Below are 26,916 nucleotides of genomic sequence, written 5' to 3'. Positions count from 1 at the left end.
GAGATCAGGTGCTTCAGTGAACCTTGGGAGAGCATGAGCCTGTCTCCGGTTCACCGGTTGTCCTCCTTGGACCACTTTTGGTAGGTACTGACCACTGCATGTCGGGAACACCCCACAAGACCTGGAGTTTTGGAGACGCTCCGATCCAGTCGTCTAGTCATCACAATCGGGCTCTTGTTAACGTCTCTCAGATCCTTACACTTGCCCATTTTTCCTGCTTCCAACACGTCAACTTCGAGACCTGACTCCACTTTCTGCCTAATAAATATACCCCACCCATCAACAGGTGCCGGTGTAACGAGATAATCAATGTTATTCATGTCACCTGTCAGTGGTTTTAAAGTTCTGGCTGATTATTGAATAACAAAGTGTAAGACTTTGGACTTTAGGCAGGCATTTTATTCCTCGTTAATAGTCTCTTTTCACAATGACGTTAGAGGACTTTCGCCCGTATATGTATCTGTACGTGTGTATGTACTTCCGCACTGGGCGGCTATGGTTCAGGTGGTAGAGCGGGTTGTCCACTAATCGTAGGGTTGGCGGTTTGATTCCCGGCCCACGTGACTCCACATGCCGAAGTGTCCTTGGGCAAGACACTGAACCCCGATGGCAAGTTAGCGCCTTGCATGGCAGCTCTGCTATTATCGGTGAGTGAGTGTGTGTGTGTGTGTGAATGGGTGAATGAGAACCACTGTAAAGCACTTTGTAACCGCTAAGGTTACATAAAAATCTCGATGTAAGTGCAGACCATTTACCATTACTTCAGGAAAACGTAGGAACGTGCTAACTAACAAAACGAAACACGAAAGGTAAAGTTCTGAATAATAATGTTTTGCGTATTTACGTTTTGCTGACGTTAACGATCGTTTCCAGTTTACCATTTTAACGTGGTAAACTTGAACGTGTAACTGCCTTGGATGGGGAAAGTAGACTAGCTAGCAGCAGCGAGAAAAATATGCATCGCTCTCGGCCCGTGTCACCGCGGGTTTACTAACCGTCCATCCATCCATCCATCTTCTACCGCTTACTCCTTTCAGGGTGAGTTGACTAACCAGTGTTTGCTTTTTATATTAAAGTATAATCTCACAGCGTTAACCATGAATACGTTACCGACTTTTATCTAACAATACACACTCTGATGCTGATGTCAGTAATATGGAAACACGATCGGAAGAAGAGTTCGTGGTCTCTATTACAGTAAATTACTCAAGAATAAGGACTTGAAGACTTTTTGTTTGCAGAAGAGAAACCTAACCGTTATCCTAACTCCTCCGCTAATGTAATCTGGGCGGGGACAGGACAAAAATGCTTACCTGTATAATCAAACAGGTACTGCTCAGTGAAGAATTTGTATCCTTTATCATGTTTAGAACGTAACCGTACGCCGCTTGGAGTTAGAACGGACGTCATGTGAAAAGGGTCCATATCGTAGAGGATATGATTTACTCTGGTTTAAAACTCAGATTTCCTGCTGAACGTCATGAACTGAGCTGAAGCGAAGCAGCGCGGTCATATTTCAGAACGTTAATCCTATAAATTCGACGAACCTCTCCAGCTAAGCCACACAGGAGCACGTGCGTTGCTGCTTCAGGACGTCGGTGATGGCGTGTGACGGGTTTAATAAAGGCATCAGAGTAACAGAGTTTATGGCATGCGAGTGAGCGTTGTCACCATGCGGTAATGCTCTGGTCTAAGTCTAAATCTGATAACGGAGCTCGCCAAAGGTATTACATCGCTCTCAATCTCTTTAGTGTTTCAGTTCATTTACTTGACGAGCTCAGCGCTTCGTTTTGACACGCTGACAGCCAAACATCTCTCTTTATGCCTCTCTAACGTACAAGTGAAAATGTTTTGTGTTCCGGATTCTGATTGGTCCGAATCGAAATCAAACACTTCCTGTTGTTTTTTTTTTTTCCGCAAGCCTTGTTAAGATCCTTGAGACGGACTTATAAGGGTAAACCTGCCGCCTGTTCTACATAGCTATACTCGCTTTTCCCTAATTTTTCCTTTCCTCACCTTTTCTTTTCTTTTCTTTTCTTTCTTTTTCTCAGGTCTGCGCCAAAGGACTCGTCCGTTTTGGAAGTCAGCAGCCTGACTCCACGGAAACTCACCGAGACGTCCCAGTTCAGCACTCCATCAGCATCCAGCAGTAAGAAAATTACATCAACGAAAACCTAGAAATAAAGAAGGGAAGAAAAAACCCACTCTTAGCAGCCATAATAATACATTCATCCCTTCACACACTTCAGGGTCTTAAAGCACTCAGACAGATGGGGCTTGTTTTATAGAAGTGACGGCTTATATACGATGCAGCTTTTTATTTTCTTCTCCTTTATCATTATTTACTGTACTGTGTATATATCTCCAGACCTGTTAACATTAACAGAATATCTTTAGTTTTTCATTTTATGGAAAAGAAGTGTTTAAAAAAAAAAAAGTATTTAAAATAGGGCTGCAACTAACGAGTATTTTCATAATCGATTAATCGGCGAATAATTTTTTCAATTAAATGATCAGTCAGATTGAAGGGGGCGGGGCAAATTTTCAGTACCCTTTTTTTTGTTTATTAAAAATAAAATGCACAAACTGAGTGTTACAAATATAAACATTCTTTTATATAAAACTTGTAAAATTTAAAAAACCGGGCACAACTGTTTGTGCCGCACTGTTATTACTGACCTGTTGCCGATTAACCTAATTAGTTGCAAAATGTTCCTCCAGCTGTTTTACAAACACTTACTTTTCCAGCCTTTTGTTGCCCCTGTCCCAACTTTTTTGAGACATGTTGCGACCATCAAATTCAAAATTACCTTATTATTTTTTTTCCTTAAAATGGTACATTTCTTCAATTTAAACATCTGATATGTTTTCTATGTTCTACTGTGAATAACATACAGGTTTATGAGATTGTTATTTTATCCGTTTTTATTTACATTTTACACAGCGTCCCAACTTTTTTGGAATTGGGGTCGTACGATCAAATTCATGTTTTTTTTTTCTGTGTTTAGATGTTTGACAAAAAAAATATATAATATTCGTTGTAAAAAAAAGTCATTTTTTCCTGTAGGTTTTTAGATAAAAACATTACATAATTCTTTTTTTTTTATTATTTTTTTTAATCAAAACTCCCTAGATATTTTGTTAAAAAAATTACAATTATTTTAAATTAAAACTGTAAAAGTAATTAGATTTCTGATTTAAAAAAACATTTAAATATTTACAAAAGATATTAAATTCTTGATTTTTTTTTTTTTTTTTTGTTTCGTAATCAACTATAATCTCCCAAGAAGTTTTCCGATTTTTAAGAAAAAAAATGATTTCAAATTATTGTTATTTTGTAATCGGGATTCTCCTGGATCAAAACAAACAAACAAACAAACAAAACCCATCTGTATTATAATAAAATATCTATTACATAATAATATCATGCCACAAAAAAAATTCACCCTGAATTTTGTCTTTCACTCCTGTCATGACATGAAAAAATAAATTCCCATTTCACGCCTGTAATTGTGAGTATTAGGCCTTAAAGATACGCACCTTACTACGTAAGCGTGGAAACCTATTTACAGACGTAAAATGTTCACGTTAGCATGCATGTGGTGTCTCCTCCCCTTTCCACGTGTATAATGCCGATACAGTCATATTATGTTCCAGTAACAGCTGTAACGAGTGTGGAGCACTCGAGCACTGCTCTGGGGGTTATTAAGCAGCATGAACTGTCGACACAGTGGGGGGGTGAAGGCCTCGTTAGCCCTGTGTGGGCTCGCCTCCTCAGGGGAACCCCGCTGCTTTTATCAGCTCCGCCGTCCGCTTCTCCCACATCTGCTGTCCCAGAGCTGTTATTTCAGACATGGCCACCATTATAACAATGCTCATTTCACTGAGTTATTAACTAATTCCCTTCTTCACACACAAGCTGTCTTCTGGAGCCCTCGGGGGGTTGACTGCAGTAATCCGTCATGACGTCATGATAAATGAACGTTTATTTCATTCATTAGCTTTGTTTAAATAGAGCTTTACTTCGAAATGCGAGCGTTTATTTCTGTGCTTTCACGGCAAGCGTAAGTATATAAAATACAAAAGCGTTACCGGTGTACACGATGAGATTTATTCATTTTTTTTCTTTAACGTCGGTCCCTAGTAAACACGCCAATCCACGTACAGACTGTGGGGGGGAAAAAAACGTGCGCTCGTGTAAAAATCAAAACCGATAAACTGATGTAACGTGTTAAATTCTACGATTAGAACAGCGAGCCGCCCCCCGTCATAAATGACGACGTGAACGATGCTTAAAGAACGTCTTTTACTCTAATAACGTGCTGAGTGGAGAGTGTAGAGTGGAGCTTATTATAATAAAAATGCGGACTAAATTCGGATGTTTAACAAACACGCGAGTGCGACGCTTGTTGATGTTGGTGTCCACAAACTTTTGACCGTATAGTTTACGTTCGACTTGGCTAACATTACGTATTTATTTTAGTAATGGGTGAGAATTACTGATGCCTCTGAAAAACTTACTTTGCTATTAATGGATATTAGCTAGCTCTTACTAATAACAACCAAACTATTAGAGTAAATGATCTTAAACTATTCGCAGGGTTCTTCTCTTTCACTTTCCCTTAACCGTGGCTGCACGCTTAACCGTCCTCTAACCTGAACTGCCTTCGTTTAGCCGCAAAATTGTTGTTTTTAGAAGCAGATTAATTTAAAAAACAAAATTTAAAACCTCATTTAGCTAAACACCGTCCTCAATAGCTAGCGTTAAATGTGTTGGTCGACTTTCTCCTTGATGCATCTGTTCATCTTGTTTAACCCGTTCATGTATAAATTGTTTATAAGCATGTACAGATAATGTAAACTGCACAACATATGACTTTTACAGTTACAGTTATGGCGTTTGGCAGACGCTCTTATCTATGCCAGAGTGGCACATGAGGTTTTACTTTGTCTTAACATCACTTCTATTAAAAATAAACGGATTGTCTAAGGGTCTGTTTACACCTGGTCACTTGATGCATTTTCTCTGATGGGATAGCGATCTGATTTGTTCAAACGGTTCCATTTACACTTCAGCACATGATGCGTTTCAGCTAAACGGACATGAAGCCGATCCTCTACGATGCGAATACACGTTTCCGCTGAACTGAAACGCCAGCCGTTGTTATTTTTCTCTGTTTGGGTTTGCGAATGCAGGCGAAAAGAAAACGAAAACGCACTTAGCACTTATTATGTGCGACATTTTCGCTGTCGGAAGTACTAAACTTTAAAACCCAGCGAGATACCTGGATGAAAGCTCGTCCAGAGTCAACACTGGTGGGAAAATATAGTCCTGGCTTCTTTTACCGAACGAGACTGGCTGTCCAAACAAGTTTCCGAATGGAGCGCCGGACCTTCGATTATCATCGTGTCAGCCTGCAAAGCAATTTAACGAGCAGGCTGACACGACTCAGGCTGAGAGGCTGACTCCTCTCCATCTCCGTTTGGGAGGAGAAAAGCGCTGACGTATGCTTTATTTCAACAACCAGATGTGTTTAGACTTGTCCGGTTTCGTCTGGAACGCGTCCCAGTCCACCTCCTGATGTGGTTTGAGCGATCGGATGTAAATCCGTCTCGAATGCGTTTTGGAAAGCATTTACACCTGGTCTTTTCACAACGGGATAGCTATCCGATCAGAGAAAACGCGTGAAGTGACCAGGCGTAAACAGACCCAATGTGCAGAAATACCATGAGTAATAAAAGGATAAAATATTACACTTGAAATAATAATAATGATGATAATAATAATAATTTTAAAAAAGATAAATAAACCTTCCAATCTCCAAAAATGTTTAACATTCAGTGCTAAAATATTTGCCAAAGATTAGGACTGTTGTATGATGCAAGAAGGTTAAAAAGAAAAGAACTCCAAATATACAAAATAAGGTGCTCAGTGGAGTCTGTCAAACCCCCCCCCCCCCCCCAAATTTTTTTGTTATATTTTGTTGTATTCTGTAGAAGGTTATTAAAGACTGACGACAACAAATGGTTTAAAGAGCTACAGAAGTTTGTTAAATTACAGTAATTCTCTAAACTGATTTGAAGGTGATCTTATACGTGAGCTTTAAACGGACTGTCCATATGCATGAAAGGGTTAAAAACATATTTAGGCTTTTATTCCAGCTGTTAAGCTAGGAAATGATGAATGGAGTCACAGTGTCACAGTGCATCATGGGATAAAGGTGACATTTCCGTTTAACAGAGCCCTCACAAATATGCGCACGTATCAAGAAATGCACAATAATCAAACTTGTTCTATAAAAACACTGTTTTATGAATCATGATGAACGTAAGTCTACAATGACGCGTCCGTGTAGGTTAGGATTTCCGGATTAAAAAATGTTAATAATTAAAAAGAAAGAAAAATGGTGCCTAAATACCTAAAGCCTAAAAAAAAAACCTAATGCCTAAAAAAAGTGAATAAAAGTTTCAAAAATAACTAAGGATTAAGAATTTTTATTTTTAAGAAGGTTCTCTCTCTCTCTCTCTCTCCGTCCCTGTAACTCCTGCTGTCCATCAATTGATTACATTTCCTCTTTTTAATTGCCTCTTTTTTTTTTTGTTTTTCTTTTAAAAAAAAATAATAAAATTTGCTAAAGCACACCCAGGGCCAAAGTAATTCTTGCGCTAACTGCACTTTATCCTAGCGCTGAATGAAAAGCGTGCAATTACTGAGGCTGGCAGTGCTTCAGGTGTAATCGAATGGTGCCAGTAAAAGAAAAGTGCTTTCTCTCAGTGCCGAGGGGGTTCTTCCTTTTGTCACCCACTGTTCTGTCTAATGGCCTCGATGCTCCTCATTTTTTTAAGGTGATAATTGCAGTAATTATTGTGCAAACTACAGTCGACAAAGTTCATCAAATTGCCATAAACATTTAGAGTGGATTGAGGGGAAATTAGCAGGCACGGGGAATAAAAATTAGAACGGTGATGTAGTGACGGGAAGAGCGTGAAAGACGAAGGATTTGGCTTGGAATCAGGTCTGGAGAGCGATTGGTTATTAGTGCTGTAAGGATAGATGATTAAATAATGAATTAAATTTGCGTATAGTGCTGTGCATCGTGCTGAACATTTAACCCTCCTAATATTTTGGGGGAAAAAAGTTACATCCATTATGTTATGGGTTGAAAACGACTTCCACAGTTTAATTACACACAAAAACAGATTAAAACAGTAACCTAAATGAGGTTCTAAATGAGGAAAGTAAAAAAATTTCAAAGAGGAAAAAGAGAGAATCGGTATTTCAGACATCTCAAATGTGGGTCAAATTGACCCATCACATAATAGGAGGGTTCAAGTATGTGATAGCTTGGCATCAGTGGTGCCAAAAGTTTCTATTTAATACAGGTGTGGTTAATTATTTGATTAATTTGATTAATTACTGCGTGCGTGTCTCTGTGTGTAGTTCGAGATTTGCAGGATGATCTAGACGCGGACCCAGAGGAGAACAGCGCCGAGTTTATGGGGATCCTGATCAAAGCTTTGGCCAAACTCAAGAAGATCCCAGAGACCATTAACGCCATCATGGAGCGCCTGGAGCCAGAACTCAAGCAGATCCTTAAAAGATCCACCACCCAGATCGCAGACCACGCCTACCAGAGAGGAGAGAGCCTGGCACAGGACAACCAGCCAAGGTAACACAGTGAAGCGCACATATGCTGGCATAAGCCTGGGTAAAGAATGAACAGAAATCAGAACCAGTGGCTCAGCCATAACCTTGAATCATTACCTTCGAATCTTTAGTACGATCATCCTCCCACACAGACCACAGGGTGAGCGCCCCCTGCTGGCCTCAATAATACCACTTCCAGCATCAACCTTAGTTTCCCCAGGAGGTCTCCCATCCAGCTATTGACCAGACTCAACCCTGCTTAGCTTCAGTGGGAAACCAAGCACTGCAGGAAGATATGGCTTTGGTATATCAGGCACCATCCATGTAATGTCTTAATTAAAGATCGTCAGACTTTGACCTGTTTTCGAATTAGCTAGCTTAAATTTGAGCTGATTACAACAATGCAGAAACCAGGTTTGACACAATGGGCACCAGAACAGCAATTTTGGACTTGGTGTCTTGGTTTGAACAAGTTGCCGTAGAGCGTTGCGTGTATTCTGTCCTGCTAGCTGGAATATTAAAAGTATTTATTTCAAAAAGGAGTCCTTCTCTACATCGTACATTATTCCCGAGTCAGGTTAACAATGATCAATTAATACGGTTGCTCTCGATTTTAGTTTTTTTCCCCCCCTAATTTGTTCGTCCGTATAAATATATATGAAAGACAAATGTTTTGCTGTACTCTTCTCCCAAGTGTTTGTGTTTCTGTCTATTTGAGTATCCATTTTATTCCCCCCCTCCGTCTCCTCCACACAGTCTTTCCTGTTAGGCCTTGTGGGATCGATGGTAGCCTTTCTCACATCTTATTCATAACTCCCTCATTTAGACAAATGGTGTAATCCATAAAACTACCCCAGCCTGCATTTCCTTAAGTATCGCGAGTAGCAGAGAGAAACAAAAGCAGTGGAAAGAGAAGGGAGATAATGATGGCACTTAAGAGAGCACTTACCCAGGGCAGAAATGAACTCGGCTCTCTCAAACCGTTATTATCCTGCTTTTCTCTGCATTCTGACACTCTCGCTCGACTCCTGTGGTCCATTACACCGAGCGCGAAATAACTGAAAACTCTTTTAGTTGGATATTGCGCTCTGTTTCTTTATTGCTGTGGGAACGTAAAGGGTTTTGGGTCTTGAATCTCATACCACTACGTGTGCTTGTTGGATGTTTTGTCCAACCCCCCCCCCCCCCCCCCCCCCAACAAGTACTAGACGTCCCCATAAGCGTAATGAACATGGAGTAAAACTTTAAAAGACTTTTTGTTGGTTCTCAATAGTTTTTTTTTATTATTAGTTTTTTTTTTTTTATAAAGAAATATCTTATTTCTGTACAGCCAAAAATCCCTAAAGCTCAAAAATATTGAGTTTCTCCTGAACATTACTGGGAAAAGTTACTTTAGGATAGAACAGGGGTGGAAAAAAGTGAAGAGAAATTGTACTTAAGTAAAAGGATGTGTACTGTGTAAACAAAAAAAAAAAAAAAAAAAAAAAAAAAAGACATAGGAAGGCAAAAATGTACTTGAAATATAGCTGCACGCAGCGACTAGCGGGTCCAAGCACCAAGGGTGGGGCAACGTCGGTTGCTCGACTTCCTAACATGCTATCAGTAAAGACGAGCCATTATTGGTAACAAGAAGCGTCACTTCCTGTTACCAACAGGGGGTGCTAATACTATGTTGGAACAGTATAATAACTGTTGGCAAAAACATTTAAAGATGTTCTTAAATATCTACAATGTTAAACTGATCAGCGTTCGCCTGACGTGTCCGAAGCACCGAAGACGTGCACCGTTTTCTTCATATTTTGAATGTGCAAAGAGTGTGTGTGTGTGTGTGTGTGTGTGTGTGTGTGTGTGTGTTAGTGTGTTTGTCTGTGCATGTGTGGGTATTCATTCATTGTAACGTGCTCACCTCACATACAACACATCTGACTTTACTCTCATCTCATCTTCGCTAGAATCATACCTGTGTTTCTGTGCTCACGTCTCCAACAGCTCGTTTAAACATAGGAGCCTTGTTGCTATGGAAACACCAGTGTAGACGATGAGGCGTGCTTGTATACTACATATCGAGCGTGAGAGAGAGCAAGAGAGAGAGCGTGTCTGAGGGTGTGTATCAGCATGTCTCTCTCTGAGAGTGTAAGTCTCTCTCTCTCTCTCTCTGAGAGTGTAAGTCTCTCTCTCTCTCTGAGAGTGTAAGTCTCTCTCTCTCTCTCTGAGAGTGTAAGTCTCTCTCTCTCTCTCTGAGAGTGTAAGTCTCTCTCTCTCTCTCTGAGAGTGTAAGTGTCTCTCTCTCTCTCTCTGAGAGTGTAAGTGTCTCTCTCTCTCTCTGAGAGTGTAAGTGTCTCTCTCTCTCTGAGAGTGTAAGTCTCTCTCTCTCTCTGAGAGTGTAAGTCTCTCTCTCTCTCTCTCTCTGAGAGTGTAAGTCTCTCTCTCTCTCCCTCTCTCTGAGAGTGTAAGTCTCTCTCTCTCTCTGAGAGTGTAAGTCTCTCTCTCTGAGAGTGTAAGTCTCTCTCTCTGAGAGTGTAAGTCTCTCTCTCTCTGAGAGTGTAAGTCTCTCTCTCTCTCTCTCTGAGAGTGTAAGTCTCTCTCTCTCTCTCTCTCTGAGAGTGTAAGTCTCTCTCTCTCTCTGAGAGTGTAAGTCTCTCTCTCTCTCTCTCTGAGAGTGTAAGTCTCTCTCTCTCTCTCTCTGAGAGTGTAAGTCTCTCTCTCTCTCTCTCTCTCTGAGAGTGTAAGTCTCTCTCTCTGAGAGTGTAAGTGTCTCTCTCTCTCTGAGAGTGTAAGTGTCTCTCTCTCTCTGAGAGTGTAAGTCTCTCTCTCTCTCTGAGAGTGTAAGTCTCTCTCTCTCTCTGAGAGTGTAAGTCTCTCTCTCTCTCTCTCTCTCTCTCTGAGAGTGTAAGTCTCTCTCTCTCTGAGAGTGCAAGTCTCTCTCTCTCTCTCTCTCTCTCTCTCTCTCTCTCTCTCTGAGAGTGCAAGTCTCTCTGAGAGTGTCTCAGCAAGTGTCTCTCTCTGAGAGTGTGTCTCTCTCAATCTGAGAGTGTGTCTCCCTGACAGTGTGTTAGTCAAATCAGAATGCATATTAATATAGTGTTTACAGAAAGCTGTATTACAGTGCAGGAAGCAATTAATTGTTTGATTCTGATTGTTTCTGTAGTAACACCTCATTTACAGGGCCTTGACTCATGGTCATTCCACAGCATTAAATGTAGCTATAAACGGATAAAAAGCATGTCATATTGTTCATTAGTAAATTAAGAATCGTAATTGTTTGCACACATCTCAAAAAAGTTTCCTGCAATCTCTTCAAAAATTGTCTTCTATCATCATATTGCCCACACACACCATCCCAAAACTCTCTTACACTCTTTTTGCCTCCTGCCTTTTTTCTCCACCTCCTTTAATTTCCCCCCCCTCTATCATCCAAGCGAGGCAGCTTTGTGAAATCCTTGAGCTCCAGAAGTGTCCCACCGTGCCACTGAAGACGAACCTCAGACAGATGTTGGTCCCCCTAGCGGCCCGGGCGATCTTGACAGATGTCGCTAATTGTTGTTGGTGAACATCTGCTGTAGCTCAGCGGGGAGATCCTGTCAACACCCTGCTGTCTCTGTGTTCATTAGAAAGTACCGGGGCCCTTCAGTTCAGGTGGAAGCGTCTCTGAAGGTTTACTCGAGAATTAGGCTGAACGACGCTCTTATCAAGTGGAGGAGAAGCAGCGGAGGAGTCGGTGTCACGAAAAGGTCACCCTGTCGTTCGACATGCCTGTATTAATTCCCTCTCTCTCTCTCTCTCTCTCTCTCTCTCTCTCTCTCTCTCGCTCTGTGTGCTGCCACCCTCAGGCTGCTCCTGGAACTGCTGGAGCTGCTCTTTGACAAGTTTAACGCCGTCGCTACAGCTCACAGCATCGTCCTGAACCATCTGCAGCAGATTGTGGTGTCTCCCAGCGGCGCTCAGGAGGGCATCAAGCTCTACGAGCAGGCCGACGTCTCTGCCAAGATCCAGACCGTCCTACAGGTCAGCTATCTATCTATCTATCTATCTATTTATTTATTTTTCAGTCTCACATTCAAAACTCTCATTCCAGTACTTCTAATTTATCTAAATGCTATGAATCATGTAGTACAGAACGTCTATTTATTTATGTCTTGTGTATTTGAGACAAGTTTTGTCTGTTCAGTCCACTTTCAAGGGAAATGCTCGCTACTAATGCTTACAGACGATATCGCTTAAAATACCAAGCGAAGTTTCTTTCGATGTGTTGACGTAATTTCCATCGAAACAGGAAGTCAGGGCGGGACATATCCAGTGGCTCCTCCACCTTTTTAAAACCGCCAATAGCGTATAACTCGTCTCACAGCCCAGGTTAAGCCGTACTTGACAGTTAGTACCGTGGATTTTTATAATGTCGGGGCGCGGGACACTTCAGATTCCAGAGAGCGTTGGATCGGACAGAAAATCTGACGAGAAGCCGAAGTGCAGAACGATGTCATCAAAGCTGTTGATCCGTATCGGTGGCTGAGAGAGAGACGGTACGTTTTGAACGCCTTTATCTTCTAAATGCGATTTTTGTCACTGTTTTGGAGCAAGACTAGCGTCTCAATTTTTCCTCAGGTGGTCACTAAAGCTTGGAATGAAAGAAGTAGACTTTGTAGGTGTCAGGTGACGGAAGAACGTTGGAATAGGAATTAATGTCGTTCTCGATCAACTCAAGGGTTTGTGGGATAAATTCAACACAGTTAAAATGTCCAAGAATAATAATAAAATAAAAAAAAAAAAGAAGTGTGTTATACCACAGCACTGTTATGTTTGTAGTTGTGTGACCAGCAAATGTGTAAAGGTGCATGCCGGAGTGTAGGGAGACCACGACACTGATCATGCTATCAGTTAGCGATACAATACCATGCTAATTTACTTGTAAAAATACTTACGCTGTGATGTAAGCTGTTGTGCTAATGAACAGATGACACGGTCTGCGGTCTGGACGTATTTAACGATGATGCCGATCAAAATACGTGAAAATTTCGAGAGTAGGAACTACAGCATCTTCCTCCGAAACAGCTAACCTGGTTAAACATCTTAAAATCATCAAACTTAGCATGAGGGCTATTACTCATTACTCTTTTGAGAGCTCTCCAAACAGCTCTTACCCAGTATGTTGCTCTTGATCAGCTGGCTAACATTATAAAGAGTAGCGTAAGTGTGTTCACGTGTGCTTTTCATGGCCGATACGTAAACCCGGGAAACATGAACAGAGCTGGATATAATAGTTCTGTGACGTCCCCGATTGATTATAACTCGTTTCGGTCTCGGTATGGACAGAGAACTTGTACACGGTGTGAATAAAATGATTGAAGATTGAAGATTTTTATTTGTCACATACACAGTTATATACAGTATATAACTTGTGGTGGAATGAAAACCTGGCCTACTCTTCTTTCGTGTTTTAAATACTAAATTAAAATAAAAAACAGAATGAATAGAAATAATAAGAAGTAATAGAAAATATGATAAGAGATAAGAATTATGAAAAGGGATGTACAAAGTAAGCGGGATGTTTGATGTTCAGAGTGACTGTAGAGTCTTTATGGAGTCCTAAGGGATCTGTATGGAGGACATGTCCGTGTTGAGGAGTCTGATGGCCTGAGAGAAGAAGCTGCTCCCGGCCCTCTTGGTTTTAGCCATCGGACCACGGGAGCGCTCGCGTGATTGCAGCTGGCTGAACAGACCGTTACTGTGGTGGGTGGAGTCTCTGATGATTTTCGCAGCTCTTGACGATGGTCTGGACGTGTATGTCGTGCAGAGAGTGGAGAGCAGACCCGGAGATGCACTCAGCTGAGCGGAACACACAGTGTAGGTCCTGGATTGAGCGGTTTCCGTACCACGCTGAGAGTCGTTAAACTTTCTATAGTCCCTGTATAGAAAGGTTTCAGGATCGCTTCGCTGGGGAGACCCTGAATTTCTTCAGCAGTCTCAGATGGTACAACCGTTATCTGGCTTTGATCATCCGAGTTTGAATGTGATGTGTCCAGATCAGGTCCACAGAGGTGAGTACTCCACAGTACCTGAAGCTGCTCAGTCTCTCCACGGGGCTCCCACAGATCTCGAGTAGAGTGGAGTGGAGTTCCTCTGCTGCCTCTTCCTGAAGTCCACAACCAGCTCCCTGGTTTTACTGACGTTCAAGGAGAGACTGTTAGCCTGGCACCAAGCTACGTGTTTCTCCGCCTCGTCAAGGTAGGCGGTGGCGGCGTTGTTGAGGCCCGTAACCACCGTGTTACCAGCAAACTTGATGATCGAGGAGAAGCTGTGCGAGGATATACAGTCATGTGTGTAGAGAGAGAAGAGCAGGTGGTTTTGGTACTCAGGGTGATTATGTTGGAGGTAAACTGGCCCACTCTCACTTCCTGGGGTCTGCCAGTGAGGATGTCCAGGACCCAGTCACAGAAGGGGCATTAAGGCAGAGATCCATGAGCTTTTAGCCCAGCCTGTGTGAGACTTTAGTGTTGAAGGCTGAGCTGAGTCTATAGTGAGAGTGGTGTGAAGGATGTGAGAGATGAGAGATTGCATCCTCAGTAGACCTATTGTGGTGGTGAGTGTCATTTAGGCAAGAGGGCTTATTGTTCTTAGGAACAGGAATGACGACAGATTTTTTTAAAGCAGATGGGGACCACACACTTAGCTAGGGACTCGTTAAAGATGGAAGTGAACAAACCAGCTAGCCGATCAGGCCCGGACGCTTTCCTGCTGTTCACACGCTTCAGAGCCCTCCGAACCTCGTCATCCGAGACGGCGATCGCGCTCTCGTCGCTAACAGAGCCGCTTCTTTCTCTCTGTATAGCGCGATAGTGTCGAAAGCGTTCAGCTCGTCGGCCGTAGAAGAGTCGGCTCTCACCACGGCGGTGGATTGTCCTGATGGTGAAACGTTCGAAAGAACTCCTCTCAGTGTTTTCGGAAACGCATTTCTCTGCCAAATGTTCCGTTCTGTTATTTCAAAACTGGAAGAAAGCAGCGTTGGTGACTCGGCGAAGTGGAGTGTAATCTCATTACACACAGGAGCCCCGTGAGCTGCAGCTGCTGCTGTTAGAGGAGGCAGGTGTGGAGCTGAGTGCAGCGCTGATATTCACTCTCTCTCCTCCACACCTTGCTTAATTAGAGCGTGTTAATTCTGAAATATTGACGTGTGTGTGTGAGAGAGGGGGTGGTGGTTGGGGGGGGTTTAGTGGCAGATTGATGGACAGGTGAGGTTAACAGCTGCCACAGAACCCTGCTGAACATCATGCGATAAACGCTGCAATGCACAATGTGTGTGTGTGCATTCTATGGTGGCATCAAGAATATGTCTGTGTGTGTGTGTGTGTGCGTGCATTTATAAGTGTTTTAGGGGCTTCCCTTTGTCTAGAACATTAAATGATGAATAAACGTTGCAGGTTTTCTCTCTTCATCTTTTGTTCCTGCGGTTCCTCATCACTTTCTGTGTTTTATTATATTTCATCTCTGGAGAGAAGGAGGTGGCGAGTGTGTGTCTTTGTCTCTGTGTGTGTGAGAGAGAGAGTGTGTTCGTTCAGGAGAGCAGTGAAATGAAATGACGGGAGGAGAGTGGCTGTGGAGGGCTGAGAAGGAGTAAATGGGTTTGTCATCACTCCATCAGCCAAGCCGAGGAGTTTTTTTTTTTTTTTTACACACATGTGCGCACACACACACACACACACACACACACACACATACAGACACGGAGGCACTGACAAATAGCATGAAAGCAAAAACAGGCATGGATAAAAGCTTAAAGTACTTAAAGGTCAGAAATGCTCTAAAGGTTGATGGGATTCAAATAGGAGTTACTGTTACCACCTACTCAGAAGTTGATTATTTTTCTGTACCGGCATTCCACGAAGTGTTTTATCCTTCCTATACCACATAAACCCACCAGCGAGTACGGTTCAATTAGAGACCGCATCGATCCGCTGTCAGTCTGATACTAAAAAATATCGGATATCCGAGAAAAAAGAAATCATTCCAATGCTGTAACAAATGGAAAGGTTTGGAATTGGATTTTGGAAATGAATTTTTTATGAAACTGGAAATGGTTGCGTATATAGAGATTTGATTATGTCTGCTCGTTTGAGGTCCTGCCACAGCATCTCAATCGGTTCAAGTCAGGAGTTTGACTAGGTGACTCCAAAACTTTAATTTTGCTTTGGTTTTGAGCCATTCAGAGGTGGACTTACTCCTATACATTCGACCAGTGCCTTTCTGCATAATCAAGTTGCACTTGAGTTTCTTACGGACTGAAGAGTGGACATTCTCCTTTAGGATCTTCTGGTAGAGAGCAGAATTCATGTTTCCCTCAATTGTTGCAAGTTGTCCAGGCCCTGAAGCAGCAGAGCATCCCCACACCATCACACTTCCACCACCATGCTTGACCGTAGGTATGATGATGATCTTTTTGTGGAATTCTGTGTTTGGTTTACGCCAGATGTAACGGGACCCCTGTCTTCCAAACAGTTCCACTTTCTACTCATCAGTCCACAGAACATTCCCCTAAAACGTTTGAGGATCATCAAGATGTGTTTTGGCAAAATTCAGACGAGCCTTAATGTTCTTCTGGGTTAGCAGTGGTTTTCACCTCGCCACTCTTCCATGGATGCCATTTTTGCCCAGTGTCTTTCTGATAGTGGAGTCCTGAACAGTGACCTTTACTGATGCAAGAGAGGCCTGTAGGTCCTTTGATGTTGTCCTTGGCTCTTTTGTGACTTGATGGATAAGTCATTGCTGTGCTCTTGGAGGAAGTTTGGAAGGTCGGCCGCTTCTGGGAAGGTTCACTACTGTGTCGAGTTTTTCCGTTCGGAGATAACGGCTCTCACTGTGGTTCTTTGGAGTCCCAGAGCCTTTGAAATAGCTTTGTAACCCTTCCCAGGGTTATTACAATCACCTTCTTCCTCATCATTTCTGGAATTTCTTTAAACTTTGGCAGAGTGTGTTACGGAGTAAGACCTTTTAACCAACTTCACGCTGTTGTGAAAGTTCCATTTAAGTGTTGATTTGATTGAACAGGGTTTATATCAAGAGGCCCGTGAGCAGATAATTCTTTCATATTTATTTATTTATTTATTTATTTGATACATTTTCTACAAAACTCAGCCATCACTGTCATGGAACGTAACGTAATCTCTCGATTCGAATTCTCATAAAGAGAGATGAGCTTTTTTACATTTAGTCATTCGTGTTATTATTATTTTCTCCGCCGTTTTCCTTTTCTCATCTTTTTTTTTATGGAAGTGACAAAGACAGCTTGGCAGGTTTGGCACGCGTCTTCTGATGATTAAGTACCAGCTGCCTCAGGCTGTAGATCAGCACGTACAGTGATTTATGCACCCAAAGAAAGAATAAAACTGATCTACGGTCAGTGAAAAGTAGTTGTTATGATTAAGGAAAGTGTAGTAGAGCTGGGATCATTGATATGAGGTTTCATGTAAAGCAAAATGTCACGATCACGAGACCCTTAAGTAAAAGACTTGAGGATTTTTCTTCCACATTTTAACTTTCCTTTTTATTCATTTAAAAATGTTTTTTTTTTTTTTTTAATTTAAGCTCAAGACAGACATGTTTATTTCCCCTACCATTTTACGACAGTTTTATCCACAGTTTGTAATGATTTTCACCCGGAGATATGAACTGGTGCTGATCCTACTATATCAAAAGTCTTCTTTATTAAAGCAAAAAAAGGAAAAAGTATGATTTTTTTTTTTTTTTTTTTTTTTTTTAAATTGCCTAAATGCTCTAGGATGGTATTTATTTCAGACTGTTACAGCAGCACAAAAGTTTAATTTATAGATATTTATTGTATATAATGTGTATTATTATTATTATTATTATTATTATTATTAATTAATTTATTTTTTTTAATTTCTTCATTTAAAACATTTTCTAAAGTACTTCTGTGCTAATTAACTGATTAGGTTAATATTATGTATGAGATAAATTGGTTATGTCACTAAATAAGCTAGTAGATATCCCGATCGGCCATAACTTTAAAACCACCTGACTAATATTGTGTAGGTCCCATTTGTGCCGCAAAAACAGCTCTGATCCGTCAAGGCACGGACTCCTCGAGACCTCTGAATGTGTGCTGTAGTATCTGGCACCAAAACGTTTGCAGCAGATCCTTTAGGTCCTGTAAGTTGTGAGGTGGGGCCTGCATGGATTAGACTTGTTTGGGGAATTTGGAGACCAGTGCCATTAGGGAACAATAGGGAACATTGCCATGAAGGGGTGTACTTGGTCTGCAGCGATGTTTAGGTAGGTGGTATGTGTCCAACATCCACATGAATGCCATATCCATACACGGCAAGCTGTGATGCACTGTGTGTTCTGACTCCTTTCTGTCATAGGCAGCGTTAACTTTTTCTGCAGTTTGTGCTACAGTAGCTCTTCTGTGGGATCGGATCAGACGGGCCAGCTTTCGCTCACCACATGCATCAGTGAGTCTTGTGCGCCCGTGACCCTGTCTCCAGTTCACCGGTTATCCTCCTTGGACCACTTTTGGTAGGTACTAACCACTCTGACGCTCTGACCCAGTCGTCAAGCCATCACAATCTATCCCTTGTCAGAGTCGCTCAGATTCTTACGCTTGCCCATTTTTCCTGCTTCCAACACGTCAACTTCGACAACTGATTGTTCACTTGCTGCCTAATAAATATACCCCACCCCTCGACAGGTGCCGGTGTAACGGGATAATCAATGTTCTTCATGTCACCTGTCAGTGGTTTTAATGTTCTGGCCGATCAGTGTATATATTACGGAAGGAATAAAAAAATTAATTCCACATGTGATTTTTTTTTTCTTTTTTCTTTGCCCTCATGAATGACTCGTCGTGTTTTTTTTTTTTTATCTGCTGATAGAGAAAACGTAAACTCTTCTGTCCTGAAAATGTCATAAAATTTAAAGCTACAGCTTTATCTCTGACAAGGAAGACTCCTTGTACAGAGGTCAAATAAACGTCTTCTTATAGAAAACATCACCATATCGACAACGCACATGTTTTTGAAATCCGTACATACATGTCCCTTTGTTAGTTGTTACTCTTAAAAACAGTAATCAGACCAGTCAGAATCGAGAATTCATCAGTGCCCCGGCTTAATATGCCTTTAACAGGAACAGGGTTTATGACAAAGTGTGATCAGATTAATGGTAATTATTTTGCTTAATAAGGCAGCAAAATGGGTGGACATATATTAATGGCCCTGAGGTAAATAATGACTGTCTAGTCTGCTTTAGGCTCCCCAGATGAGCTGTGGTTTGAGAGGAGAAGCTTAATGAAACCCTGTCTCGGGTGAGAATAAGCCATGGGCATGGCGAACACGTTCACATGTCGATAACCTCTTGTTCCGCCGGTGCTTTGACGGGATCTTGTTATCTTTCCCTCTCCTTCTCGCCACCTCTCTCAACTTTCGTTCTGCTTCTCGTCCAGGTTTAATCTGCCTTCCTCCATTTCTCTTCCCGAGAGAGAGGGTTGATGAGCATTGACCTTTCAGCTGAACAGGAGACATGACACTTCTGGGTGGACGGATGAGAGAGAAACGTGATCAATTCTCTTTGTAGGTCTCCTCCTGAGTCTTTCTCGTTCTCTTAACCGCGCCCGTTTCGGTCGTTTTTAAAAGGTGGGAGTCGGGATTGTTAGGTTTGCTCTGAAACCTATATATGTAGCCATATACGAATTTAAACACTTAGTGGGTGTGGCCTAAATAAGAACCTGCCCCTCCTTACTAAATGTACAGCTCTGTCAGTGTGGTGGATTCTGGTGCTGACAGTTCCTCAACCTCAGCCACATCACTCCAGTTCTGGTCTCAACCAGAGATGTATGCAAGACTCACTCAGTTAGGGTTTTTTTTTTTTTTTTCCGGGTACATGTAATAGGTAACGACACTGTTCCATGGTCATACCGTCAAGTTAACAGACCTATCGGTACCGCATAATGCAAAATCTTCACGAGATTAGTTTATCTACTAATGCATAAAACATTTTTTCAGATTTTTCTCAGTTTTCTCCCCAATTTGGTCCCAGTTCTAGCTAGCTGCCCCAAAGGCTGTGAAGACCTACACGTGCTTCTGTCGAGACCCCTGATGCCAGCCAACCTCTTTTCGAATTGCTGCTCAGGCTGCGTCAGGCTTGGGCGAGAATGCTATCTGCCCTCTTCCACATACATGATGGGCCGGTTGCACCAGATGGACGTACACCCGGTTGTAAGACTAGGCTGGACATAAAAAGCACCTCACATCCTGTGTAGAATTAAGACCCTTTGCACCATCTACGTAGACTAAATCTTACGCCTAGACAAAGGTAGGTGTAAAGTGAACAGGCTTGACTTAGACTTGACTTACAATGGAGCGTCTAATATCGATCAGCAGGATTTTAGGCGTGGATGAGTAATGAGAGACCACACCAATCCTCTGGATCTATATGGAGATAAGGAAATTATTGAAAGATTTTGTTTCAACAGGGCTGAACTGTCGGGGAATTAATTGACGAGTTATCACCACGGTTGCAACTTGTAACAGGTTGGAACGGAGCGCTGTCTGACTTCCTAATCCACCCTCTGCTTCACTGACTGCCACCGGTATCATCTGCCAGACGTCTTCTCTGTTCTTATTAGTTACGCCATTGTTTTGTTTGCATGCTAAAATATGCGTATACTTACCGTCGAGTTCCATCATTTTTCTTGTTTCACAGTGTTTCAATTGAATTTTTAATCTATTTGTTGGCGTCAGTAAATGTAAGAGAATGTCATGGCAACTGCGGTAGAATGTCAGCATGGATGCGCATCATCTACGCTGGGTGTAACTGCAGACTTTCAGACGGTGCAACAGGAGCAAATTTTTATCAAGGCTGGATGTAGCTAAGCCCAGAATAGGACGTGCGCCCGACTTTTTTACGTCCAGCTTGTGCAACTGGCCAAAGATGATTGGCTAATGTCACTGTGATTGACAGGGGGAAGAAAGGACATCATCACATGGCTTGTAGCCATGAACGACTGTCGCAGTTTGAACTTGCGAGTATAGGGTGAATGCTTTTTTTTGATGCACCATTCACTGCCTGAATAAACTCATTTGCATTCTCTTCCATCCATATCGTATGGATTTATTTCATTTTAAAGCGTAAAAGAGGGTTTTTATAAGATAAAACGTATGGTTTAAGAATTGAGCCCAACACCTTTTCTATATTGCTTTGGGATTTTGCTTGATTATCACTGTGAAATTATATCTTCTCCAGATGTCCGTGAAACCCGAGGCGATTGGAGTCCAGGCCTACGCTGTGCTTAATGAACAGAGAATATAAACAGTTTGTAAACACCGCGGAAGACGAACGAGACGGCGGTTTAAAAGATCCTTTGAACCGCAGGCCCAAAGCTTGATTTTTTTTTTTCTTTTTTTTTTCATTAACGGACTCTGATGCAGTCAGGCGTCTCGTTGCACTTTCATTTAACCCGAGCCAGTTTGGAGGAGTCATGTTGTGCACAGTTGAAGGGTTAGCCCTTTTTTTTATAACATGCTCGACGCTTGATGAATCATCGGCTTTGATGTGACTTCTCGCTCCTTCGCACTTGCACGTCGAGGGAACAGAGAAAGTTTGCGAGGCTGTCACTGGAAAAGATGCACGTGACCGTGCGGATTTTCATTTCCTTATCTGGGCAGCGTAACAAAATGGAGAGAGGGAGAGAGCAAAAAAAAAAAAAAACCCCACAAGGACGTTACTAATGATCCATTGTAAAAACTTTATTTTAGTTGTAGACATATTTCCTTGGAGTAACTGGTCCGATGCTTTCTTTCGTTGCGTGTCAGTTCTGCTAAGACCCGTGGGTGGAAAAGCTAAATTGCCATTGTTTTGCAATGTGTGTGAACAGCAGACACATGGCAGCTAAATGCATTATTGTATTTTAGTCTTTAAATGATGCATTGTAAAATGTCTGTAGTCAGCATCGCACGTGTAGTCTCATGAGAGTTCCCAGCACAGTTATATAATTGCGGCAGCGTGTGGTAAATTTGTTTCTGTCTTGGAGCACTCGAAGGCCCGCGCTCCTCCCTCCTCGGGCTGTTCACCCAAATCCTGCCGGTTGTTCTTTTGAAAAGCACAGCTCTCGAAATTCATTAATTACGGCCGTAATCGCACATTTTGTTGTGGCGTGCGTGTGTCTTCCTTAATGACTCGGCTTGTACTGGCCGCTCTGGAAAGCGGTGACTGGAATCCTAATGATCCTCTAATGAAAGTGTTGGAATGGAAAGACCTTAAAAATGATGCAGGAAACTCTCCATGGCCGAGAGCGCGTATTCTTCAGTATGCTCCGATAATCGTTTTATTTTATACGACGTGTATGTATACGTCTGTTCCTTTCTCAAGTCCTCTAACTTCCTTCTTAGGGATATGTCAGGATTATGGCCAACAAAAGAGCAGAATATTTTGACCTGAACAAGTCCATTTTTATAAAAGTTAACTACGGCATTTCGGTATCCGTTGAAATAAGAGCAAGAAGTTTCTCTCGCAGCTGTGTTTGGGTTACGTCGAGACAAACACATCAGTCTCTGTGTGGAAATGTGGCGAGTCATAATTTCATAATGACTAAAGTAAGACACGGCGGCGCTGGGAAAGTCGAACTGTTAATCATATAAACTGTTCAACACATTATGGCGAGTTAGCTAAAATGATGAAAATGAGAAACAGTTCAGATTAGAAGCACATTTACAGACCCTGCTCTGGAGGATGTGATTACTTATGGCTCACTTCTTCTTCAACCATGTCATTAGTCACGTAGCTTATTCCTGAGGCCATAATAACTGCTATTAGTATTAGTGAATGTTATTGCTACTGCTATTCAGTACTAATACTACAGCTACTGCTACATACTTCTAAATGCTATTATTACTGCTACTATTGAAAGCTTCAACTACTACTACTACTACTACTACTACAGCTAAATGCTTTACAACTACATACTACCACTGCTACGAAATGCTCCATACTGTAAATACTACTATTGCTACATCTATTACTATATACTACTGCAAAATGCTATTACTACTCCATATTAGTACTACAACAACAGTTAAGTAATAGTAGAAGTAATAGTAATAACAATATTTAGTAATAATAGTACTACTATTAATATTTGAATTTCCATGTGGGATTAGTGGAGTGATTACCTATCTATCTCTCTCTCTATCTATCTATCTCTCTATCTATCTATCTATCTATTACTACTTTTGTTACTACTACTTTTTAACAGTACTGCTAGCACTACTGCTGTTATAATATTCCTAAATAAATGCTATTTCTACTACTCCATGTTACTACTATAAAATATTACTACTATTCCATACTACTACAACTAAATACTACTGCAAAATGATATTACTACTACTATAACTAAATACTGCTACAAAATATTACTTCTACTACTTCTACTAAATATTACTATAAAATATTACTACTGCTCCATACTACTACTACTAACTACTAATACTACAGAATTATGAGATGACTGCTACTACTTTGTGATGCAACTAAATATTGTTATTACTACAATTAAGTATTTCTGCAAAATGATTACTACTACTACTCCATACTAGTACTGCTGCTGGTACTACTACTACTAAATATTACTATTTCTACAATGTAATACTACTACAAAATGCCATTACTACCGCTCCATGCTACAAGTACTACTACTGCAGCTAAATACTACTACAAAATATTACTACTCCAAACTACTACTACTACTAAATATTACTACTACTAAATACTACAAAATATTACTACTGCTCCATGATACCACTACTAAATGCTACTATTATTACAGCATCCTGCAAATTTATGAGGTGACTACTACTACTTTGTGATGCGACTAAATATGATTACTACTACAATTACAAAGTATTTCGGCAAAATGATTACTACTACTCCATACTAGTACTGCTGTTGCTGCTGCTGCTACTACTAAATATTACTGTTACTATTTCTACAATGTAATACTACTACAAAATGCTATTACTACCGCTCCATACTACTACTACATACTACAGATTTTTAAGATTACAGCTACTACTACCACCACTACTATTATTACTGCATTTTACTACTACAGTTAAATATTACTGTAAAATGCTATTGCTTCTTCATTCTATTACTACTACTACTATGAAAATTAAATACTACTACTACATACTAGTACTGCTTCTGCTACTACATACTACTGCTTTTTTTTTTCTACTACTACTAAATATTGTTACTACTAGGACAATTAAATACTAATATAAAATGTTATTACTACTAATACATACTACAGATTTATATGACTACTTCATTTAAATGTTGCGGCTGCTAAAATGTATTATCTCCACAACAGCTATTACTACTTTTACTACTACTGACCATGGCATGGTTGGTGGTGGTTTTAGAAACTGTTAATCTTCTGGAATTTTCACACTCTAGTAGCGTTTACACAGAATGGTGCGATAAACAAAAAACAGCAAGTGAGCAGCAGTTATGTGGGCGGAAACACCATTTTGTCAAGAGAGGGTCAGAGGAGGATGGCCAGACTGGTTCGAGCTGACGAGAAGGCTACAGTAACTCAAATAACTACACTCTACAACCACGTTGAAGCAGAAAAGCATCTTGGAATGCACAGCACACCGGATCGGAGGCAATCCGAGGCTAATCGTTTGCCCTTGATCAATTATAATTCCCTGAAGTGAAAGACCAAATGCGAATTTAAACCAGATCTTCTTAGATGTTCCTCTGGTACTGATTTAACCACATAAACGTACCGTGTGCTCCAACATTATATATAATAAACATGTTGAAATATTTATTCATCCTCTGGTAGCAGCTGTGTAATGACAGTGAGGCAGAAATGAAACGCTCCGTTGATCGATTGGTTTTTAATTAAAGATGACACAGCCACGTTTTTGTTGTTGCTTTAACATTTTAATCAACGTGTCATTTCACCGTCCTGCCCGAGGCGTCGTATTTGCATGTGGACGTTGAGAAGTGCTGTGTAATCGATAGTACGTGATTAATCATGCGTTGTTTTTTTTTTTTTTTTTTTTTTTATTACCTCTTGTATTCTCTCTGTGTTTGTAGAGTGTATCAGGGATTTTAAGGCTGATAGATTTCTACTAAAGCAGGTTATGTTTCAAGGTGCCCTCCAGTCAAAATCATGATCGAGTGGGTACACACCAAGCCGGTGCAATTAAATAGATTAAGTATATATTAATCAAAACACACCTTTGCGCTCTGCAGTTACCTAATCATAAAAGGCTACAATTAACACGTTAGGTGTCATAGCATGAATAGTTACACGCAGCAGTACACATTAACAGATTGTGCTAGTAAGTAAGTTGCAGGCGTTTTTATTATCTACAGTATGAGTGCACTCAGTTTACATGCTGCAGTGATTTTATCTAAAGTGACTTTGTGAGGGAGAATACAATCCAAGTTCTCTCTAATAGTATTGGCACCCTTCACAGAAATGAGCAAAATGTAGCATGTAATATTTTATCAGAGTACCTTAATTTTGGGTGTGGTACATTCCAGAAAGAACATAAAAGTTAGATAGACATGCTATGAGAATCTACTAGGAAGCTGGAAAAGTAAAACACTACTGCTCGTTCTTTAATTATAAATGTGTTTCATTATAACGCCTGTATGATATTCCAGGACGATTTTCTTATAATGGTAATAATCCATCCATCCATCTTCTATACCGCTTATCCTCTGCAGGGTCACGGGGAAACCTGGAGCATATCCCAGGGAGCATGGGGCACAAGGCGGGGTACACCCTGGACAGGGTGCCAATCCATCACAGGGCACAATCACATACACACTCACACACCCATTCATACACTACGGACACTTTGGACATGCCGATCAACCTACCATGCATATGTTTGGACTGGGGGAGGAAACCGGAGTACCCGGAGGAAACCCCCACAGCACGGGGAGAACATGCAAACTCCGCACACACAGGGCCACGGTGGGGATCGAATCCCCGACCTTGGAGGTGTGAGGCGAACGTGCGAACCACTAAGCCACCGTGCGCCCACAATAGTAATAATGAACAACCTCAAATCGTTAAATACTGGACCTTTTTTTGCCTTTATGTTCAATGCTCTTTTAAGAATAAAATGCTATTACTTCTCATCAGAATGATATTTGTTAGAGCAAATTATTTTCTCTAGGTGTTACGGGGAAATTTTGAGTCATTTTGTAAAATAATCATTACACACACACTTGTACTGCCCACTATCTTGACGGGTGCCAATAGTTGTGGAGTTGACTGTTGCTACGCGGTTGCATTTTCTTCTTTCTCGTTTTCTGAAAGACGTCTTTGCACGATGTTTTGATGATTAATTAATTACATTAAAGCCTGCAGGTTTATGTCAGCTTGATGTTGTAATTATAACAGCATGTAATGTTGCATTTGAAACTATGGCAAAGTTGTGCCCTGTAGCTGATGATAATTATTATCCTTTTAAATGTCACCATTAATTGCTGAGGAACACACTGAAATAAGAAGTCTAACTGTTCCTGCATGTAAGCTCACTGTGGAGTGGAAAGCTTGGCTGTATCTGATTTGTTGCTGCTATTTAATTCGATTAAATAAAGTTTTATTCGTATAGTGCTTTTAACAATAGATACCTTCACAAAGCATCTCGGCTTGGTTCACTAATGAGCGAGCCAGAAGTGAGAGCAGCATGGACAAACTTTGTGAGGTGACATGAAGGAGAAACCTTGAGTCGAACCAGTCTCTAAAGGGACTCTACCCTCTTCAGGGTGACCCCGGAATGTAGGATTATAAATCATTACAGTGTACTGGTGTATAAGACTAAAGACAAACAGTACAAAGTGTGTTGAAAGGATGTTCAGTATGAGCAGATTGTGAAGAAGAGTTCTGGCAGAGTACAGTAGGTACAAATTTGCTGTTTCCAGCTGAGGTTATCCAGTGAGGCTTGGGCATGAACTGCTTTGGGAAGTGCAGATCGTGAGGGTATCTATACTACCGGTCAAAAGTTTAGAAACGCTCATTCTTTATTTTTATTATTATTTTTCCACATTTTAGAATAATAATAAAGTCATCAAAACTCTGGAGTAACACAAATGGAACTATGGGAATTATGTTGTGATTAAAAGATCCAAAATAAATCAAAATAATTTAGTATTTTAGCATCTTCAAAGTAGACGCCCCCCCCCCCCCCCCCGATCTGCGCCGTTACCTAAGAGCAAAGCTATAC

The 26,916-nt window shown here is 41.1% G+C and overlaps 1 protein-coding gene across 1 annotated transcript in view; it reads left to right on the top strand.

Moving 5' to 3' along the window:
- Window positions 1–26,916, top strand: part of exoc4 (exocyst complex component 4) — a 164,116-nt gene that overhangs the window by 13,422 nt on the left and 123,778 nt on the right. The window contains exons 5-7 of the mRNA XM_053650543.1: window positions 2,052–2,149; window positions 7,442–7,670; window positions 11,479–11,653. Coding sequence (XP_053506518.1) covers window positions 2,052–2,149; window positions 7,442–7,670; window positions 11,479–11,653 — 502 coding nt within the window. The remainder of the gene's footprint in view (window positions 1–2,051; window positions 2,150–7,441; window positions 7,671–11,478; window positions 11,654–26,916) is intronic.

This window comes from Ictalurus furcatus, chromosome 19 (assembly GCF_023375685.1).
Source record: "Ictalurus furcatus strain D&B chromosome 19, Billie_1.0, whole genome shotgun sequence".
Taxonomy (NCBI): Eukaryota; Metazoa; Chordata; class Actinopteri; order Siluriformes; family Ictaluridae; genus Ictalurus; species Ictalurus furcatus.
Note: the sequence above shows the minus strand (reverse complement) of the source record. Positions and strands in the feature narration are given on the sequence as shown.